Source organism: Musca vetustissima, unplaced genomic scaffold (assembly GCF_032173495.1).
Source record: "Musca vetustissima isolate MV318-11 ecotype Yass unplaced genomic scaffold, APGP_CSIRO_Mvet_v1 utg122064, whole genome shotgun sequence".
In the NCBI taxonomy this organism is placed as follows: Eukaryota; Metazoa; Arthropoda; class Insecta; order Diptera; family Muscidae; genus Musca; species Musca vetustissima.
Genome location: NW_026886567.1, coordinates 73,426 through 80,010, shown reverse-complemented (window position 1 = coordinate 80,010; position 6,585 = coordinate 73,426). Strand labels below are relative to the sequence as shown.

General features: G+C 31.1%; 1 protein-coding gene across 1 annotated transcript; it reads left to right on the top strand.

The window, feature by feature from the left end:
• The first annotated feature begins 1,989 nt into the window (after nucleotides 1-1,989).
• Nucleotides 1,990-3,308, top strand: LOC133334064 (lipase 3-like). The gene is made up of 3 exons (XM_061542363.1): nucleotides 1,990-2,079; nucleotides 2,141-2,863; nucleotides 2,922-3,308. The coding sequence occupies exons 1-3, from the start codon at nucleotides 1,990-1,992 to the stop codon at nucleotides 3,306-3,308; spliced, it is 1,200 nt and encodes a 399-aa protein (XP_061398347.1).
• Nucleotides 3,309-6,585: the final 3,277 nt, after the last annotated feature.

Below are 6,585 nucleotides of genomic sequence, written 5' to 3'. Positions count from 1 at the left end.
TAGCACAGCTATAGGCTTGGATTTTTTAAAGAATATTTTTCCAAGGACTAGCACAGCTATAGGCGTGGATTTTTTAAAGAATATTTTTCCAAGGACTAGCACAGCTATAGGCGTGGATTTTTTAAAGAATATTTTTCCAAGGACTAGCACAGCTATAGGCGTGGATTTTTTAAAGAATATTTTTCCAAGGACTAGCACAGCTATAGGCGTGGATTTTTTAAAGAATATTTTTCCAAGGACTAGCACAGCTATAGGCGTGGATTTTTTAAAGAAGATTTTTCCAAGGACTAGCACAGCTATAGGCGTGGATTTTTTAAAGAAGATTTTTCCAAGGACTAGCACAGCTATAGGCGTGGATTTTTTAAAGAAGATTTTTCCAAGGACTAGCACAGCTATAGGCGTGGATTTTTTAAAGAAGATTTTTCCAAGGACTAGCACAGCTATAGGCGTGGATTTTTTAAAGAAGATTTTTCCAAGGACTGGCACAGCTATAGGCGTGGATTTTTTAAAGAATATTTTTCCAAGGACTAGCACAGCTATAGGCGTGGATTTTTTAAAGAATATTTTTCCAAGGACTAGCACAGCTATAGGCGTGGATTTTTAAAAGAATATTTTTCCAAGGACCATGAGAGATATAGGCGTGGATTTTTAATAGAATATTTTTCCAAATACTACCACAGCTATAGGTGTGGATTTTTTAAAGAATATTTTTCCAAGGACTAGCACAGCTATAGGCGTGGATTTTTTAAAGAATATTTTTCCAAGGACTAGCACAGCTATAGGCGTGGATTTTTTAAAGAATATTTTTCCAAGGACTAGCACAGCTATAGGCGTGGATTTTTTAAAGAATATTTTTCCAAGGACTAGCACAGCTATAGGCGTGGATTTTTTAAAGAATATTTTTCCAAGGACTAGCACAGCTATAGGCGTGGATTTTTTAAAGAATATTTTTTCAAGGACTAGCACAGCTATAGGCGTGGATTTTTTAAAGAATATTTTTCCAAGGACTAGCACAGCTATAGGCGTGGATTTTTTAAAGAAAAATTTTTTTCCAAGGACTAGCACAGCTATAGGCGTGGATTTTTTAAAGAATATTTTTCCAAGGACTAGCACAGCTATAGGCGTGGATTTTTTAAAGAATATTTTTCCAAGGACTAGCACAGCTATAGGCGTGGATTTTTTAAAGAATATTTTTCCAAGGACTAGCACAGCTATAGGCGTGGATTTTTTAAAGAATATTTTTCCAAGGACTAGCACAGCTATAGGCGTGGATTTTTTAAAGAATATTTTTCCAAGGACTAGCACAGCTATAGGCGTGGATTTTTTAAAGAATATTTTTCCAAGGACTAGCACAGCTATATGCGTGGATTTTTTAAAGCACAGCACAGCTGTGTTATTTTGCTAATTGGATGTGCGATGTGAAGGATGTGCGAAAACACCCAATATGAATGATGATGATGGTATACCTTATTGTATTTTCGCGTTGAAATTGTTGTACGGCAATTGTTTATTGAGTTCAAAAATTGATTATTTGTTATGACTGAATTTTAATTTTGTTATGACTGAAAATTAATTAAGTATATTTTTACAAAAAGTGTGGATTTTTAAATAGCATTTTCCTAGGTCTTTACAGGAAAAATTGCAAAACTTGTGCGTCGTTCCTTTTTATCAAAAACTCTATCAAATAAAAAATTACCTGCAAACCAATAATAGAAATATAAATAAAGAAACTTCCTTATCTATTCAATAAGTTGGTCATAAATAGCGGACCCCCATTGAAAGTTTTATGGTTTTTAACGAATCTCAGGAGGGGGTAATAAAATACAACCTAAGCGTGTGCCCAAAAAATATAAAACACTTATTCATATCGAAGTACTAATCAAAATGCAGATATATTTGCCCATTGAAAATTAAAACCCCCAAAAATGGACTAGACCAATAAAAGACATAACCATGACAAATTTAGACTTCAGTTGAAGTGTTGAAGACATGAGAATAGCATTAATAACAGGTGGTATACTATTTTTGGCATTATGTGCCTCAAATGTAGAGGCCGGTAAAAGACCAATTTCGGATTGTGTAAGTTTGTATATTCCCAATGGAAGCTAATAATTTCAATGTTCATTTTATAACTTCGTAGGCTGAACGCATTATCGACGATGGCTATCCAGTGGAGACCCACCAGGTGACCACAGATGATGGCTACATTTTGACCGTACATCGTATACCCTTTTCACCCAAATTGAACAATGCTGCAGTCCAAAAACCAGTAGTCTTTCTAATGCACGGCATGTTGAGTTCCTCTGTCGATTGGATTTTGATGGGCCCCGGCAAAGCTTTGGGATATATTCTCTCTGATGCTGGTTATGATGTATGGATGGGTAATGCCCGTGGCAACACCTATTCGAAGAAACACAAGACTTGGCCCACTTATTGGCAAATCTTTTGGAATTTTAGTTGGCATGAAATTGGTCTCTACGATGTACCCAACATGATCGATTACATTTTGAGAAATACAGGGCAGCAAAAGTTACAATATGTGGGTCATTCTCAAGGTACAACGGTGTATTTAGTTATGATGTCCGAAAAACCAAAATATAATGATAAAATTAAATCGGCTCATCTACTGGGTCCCGCCGCCTATATGGGCAACATGAAAAGTCCACTGACCAGGGCATTTGCTCCCATTTTGGGTCAACCAAATGCCATGGTTGAGGTTGTAGGTTCCATGGAATTTATGCCTAGCAATAAATTCAAACAGGATTTGGGAATTGAAATGTGTCAGGCCACTTCGCCATATGCTGAAATGTGTGCCAATGAAATATTCCTAATTGGTGGCTATGATTCCGAACAGTTGGATTATGTAAGTATTTTATTTTTTATTCAGAATTTAATAACCAATATTATGTCATATTTTATAGGAACTTCTGCCACACATCAAGGCCACCTCTCCAGCTGGTGCTTCGGTCAATCAGAATTTACATTTCTGTCAATTACACAACTCTAAGAAATTCCGTAAATTTGACTATAGCATTATACGTAATCCTTGGGAGTATAATGGAGCTCTCTATCCACCCGATTATAAATTATCGAATGCCAAAGCTCCGGTAATGTTGTATTATGGTTCTAACGACTGGATGTGCGATGTGAAGGATGTCCAAAAGCTACGCGATAAATTGCCGAATATGAAATTGGATTATTTGGTGCCATTCCCTAAATGGGCCCACTTAGATTTTATTTGGGGCACCGAAGCCAAGAAATATGTATACGATAAAGTCTTGGAACAAATGCAATTGTATGAAAGTTAATCAAAAGTGAAAGGGGTTTTTCGTAAATAAACTGCAAATGAATTATGGTAATTTTTTACATAAAATGGTTAGAGCTAATTGGGAAATATGGTCTAAAGGATCAGAGATTTAATTCTAGCTCTATGAGAAAAATTATAATTAGGATTTGAGGAGAATATCCCTAAGAGGGCTAATGGCGATCCGTGTCAAGATCCGAAATAGTAGTCTTCCCGTCTTAGAACAAATGTGATTGTATGAAAGTTAAGGAAACAAAATTAAAAGGATTTTGGAACTAAATACACTTCAATCAGATTACAAATATGAAATAAATATTCCAGCGGATATTAATGCTTTTAGAATTTTTTTATTATAAAATACCAACTAAAGCAACTATGGACCAACCAGTGAAGAGATCCGTTCTCCACAAAAACGCAAGAATATTTTCCATTTTAAATTGTTATACAACAATCGTTTATTGAGTTCAAAAATTGATTGTTTTTTATAACTGGAATTTTAATTGTTGGCTCCAAAAATCAATCTGTTAATAAAAAATCATTTAAATTATTATTTTTAAAGGTGTTCATGGTTGTATTATTATTTGTATGTATTCATAGTTATTATAAATTAATTAGGATTATAATCAATCATCTCGTTTTGCTGTCTAAGGATGCAGGACAACCATTCACGGCAAAACATAAGTCCATAAGAATTTGCAAAGATTTACTGAATGACCATCCATCCAAAACTATTTGGAGTTTACTTAGTTTTGGATGAATATTTTTTTTAATAAAAACTAATTTCTTTTAATAAAAAAATCATGTTTTTTATACTTGGTACGCATATAAAATATATATTTCATTTGTTTGTATTATTGTAATCATTAATATGTTATTAAACGACTTTTTCTTCGAGAAAAAATAACGAAAAGCGCGCACAATTAGGGTGAGTATTATATACTAATTTTGAGTATGTCAAAAAATAATAATAAGATCAAAAAGTAAGGCAAACAGACTTAATGATATAAATGTGATTTGAAATCAATATCGTTTATTTATTACAATTAAAAATCTGAAGTATAAATAAAAAACTTTCGCATTTATGTCCATAAAATCTATAACATTTATATAGATTCTATTACAATATTGGTACATTGTTTCAAAAATCGATTAAGCTATCACATACCCTACATGTGATTGAAATCGTAAAACATTTATCGTGAAAACATTTTCAACAGAATCGTAAATAAACATAAATGTAGACCTCGGAGTCTCAAATTGTTCAAATGCAAAGTCACCATAAATTTAGACTGTTTTTTCTTACACCACGCACGATCGCTTTTTTTAAATTCCCTGTATAAAAAATTACTTTTAATTAATTAAATTATTTAAATACATTACTTGATTATCATTTCATTTTATTACGATGCCGAAGTTGCGAATTCATATTTGCCACTTTCCAAAATATTACTAATAGAGTTGATTATCTTTATGTTTAATTTGCAGAAGATAGCTCATCTCTACGAACCTTATTAAATAAGGTATGTAGTGGTCATGTGTGAACATTGTGGGCATTCAAAACCCCGAAACTCGACCAAATCACTTGGAATCCGTTGCTATAAAGCGTAGGGTCTTATCCAAAGAAAGAAAGGGTCTTATCAAAATTAAACATAAGTCACAGAATACAACGTATGTTAAAAATTTCTCGGTAATGTTAACACGCGTATCAAAAATAAATACAAAATATATTCTTTTCGATAGCGAGATAACTGAAATGAATCATGTTTCTCAAATATTAATGCAATGTTGGAATAATATAATATTTTATTATATGTATTTATAAATGAATATAAAATCAATTATTTCCTCATTAATCCCCTCTAAGAAAATTTTAAATTATGCTGTGGTGTAGAATTTAATATAAACAAAAAAATGTCATGTTTGTTTTTTTTCTTATCAAAATTCCAAAAATTTTCATAATTTTTTTATTTATTATAAATATATATTTGTATTGTTGTATGTATAAGAAAACAAATTTAAATTAAAAAATATATGGTTTAGAAAAGAGAAGAAGAAAACATATAATTGTGTTCGCGCAGCAATGCTAAAGCTTTAATGGCACAAATTATTAAATTAAATTTCTTTAAGATTTTATTCTTTTTTTGTAAAAAAAAGGAGGATCACCTTTGTGTGTGTGTGGTATGTATGTATATAAAACAATGATACAAAATGAATTTCTATATATGATAATACAAAATGTTATATATGAAAGGAGTGTATAGTTGTTGTTGTGTGTGTGTGTGTGTTTTTAATGATTTGAAAATGTGTGTATGTGAGAAAAAGCAAATATAGTAAAGAATCAAAAGTCATTATTTATTTTAAATAAAATTTTTTGTAATATATTTTAGATGTATTATAGTTTTTTTTATTGTTTTAATATTTTAATCGCATTATTTATCAATAAAATATAATGTATATATAATTTTTTTGTTCCATTTTTTGAGTTTTTTTATTTTCTTTTCAATTAATAAATTGTAATTGTTTTCACATTTTATTTGCAATTTGTTGTTGTTGTTTTTTATGTTATGTATTTTTTCTCTAAACAGTTTTAAGTAGATTTTTTACTTTTGTTTCAAAACAAAAACAAAAAATAGAAAATAATAATACATTATCTTAATTAAGGTGACGATTAAAAAGTAGTTATGAATGAGAATTGATGCATAAATGGAGGACGCAGTGCAGGGAACATGATGATATGATGATGAATGGATGGTGATGAATGAATGAAAGTGTGGTTTTGGCTGCTCGCATAGTTGGATGAGGTGAGATGATTTCTACTGCTGCTAATTGTGTGGTTGCTTTGAAGAAAAGGGCCATGAAGAATGTATGGATGGATGGTGATTTGCTAATAGATTGTATTTGGGGGAAAACAGTGATGCTGGGGAATTAACTATATTTGCCTTCATTTATCTGCGCGCCTCGCTTTCGCCATTTTAAAGAAGTACAAACTATTTTTGTTTAGCTTTTTTCGTTTTTTTCATATTGTTGTTGTTTTTATTTAATATTTTTCTTTGTTGCTTAAATATAAATAAATGTTCAATTATAATTGTTTTATTAATAACGGGCTTTGTTTTCCATTTTTTGTTTTGTATAATTCACATATTGAGCCAGCCAGCTAAAAACAATTAATTTGTTTGCCTTTATTTGTTGTTGCTTCTTTATTAGCTTTAGAATTTTGTCCCATAATATTTGAATTTGAATCTCTTCTTAGGGTTTTTATTTATTTTTTAACGTTCATTTGT

What these genes read in the sequence shown, in the direction of transcription:
- LOC133334064 (XM_061542363.1), top strand. Translation starts at nt 1,990, where the DNA reads ATGAGAATAGCATTAATAACAGGTGGTATACTATTTTTGGCATTATGT. An exon ending in AAAGACCAATTTCGGATTGT is followed by an intron (nt 2,080 to 2,140) that starts GTAAGTTTGTAT and finishes ATAACTTCGTAG; the next exon opens with GCTGAACGCATTATCGACGA. An exon ending in ATTCCGAACAGTTGGATTAT is followed by an intron (nt 2,864 to 2,921) that starts GTAAGTATTTTA and finishes CATATTTTATAG; the next exon opens with GAACTTCTGCCACACATCAA.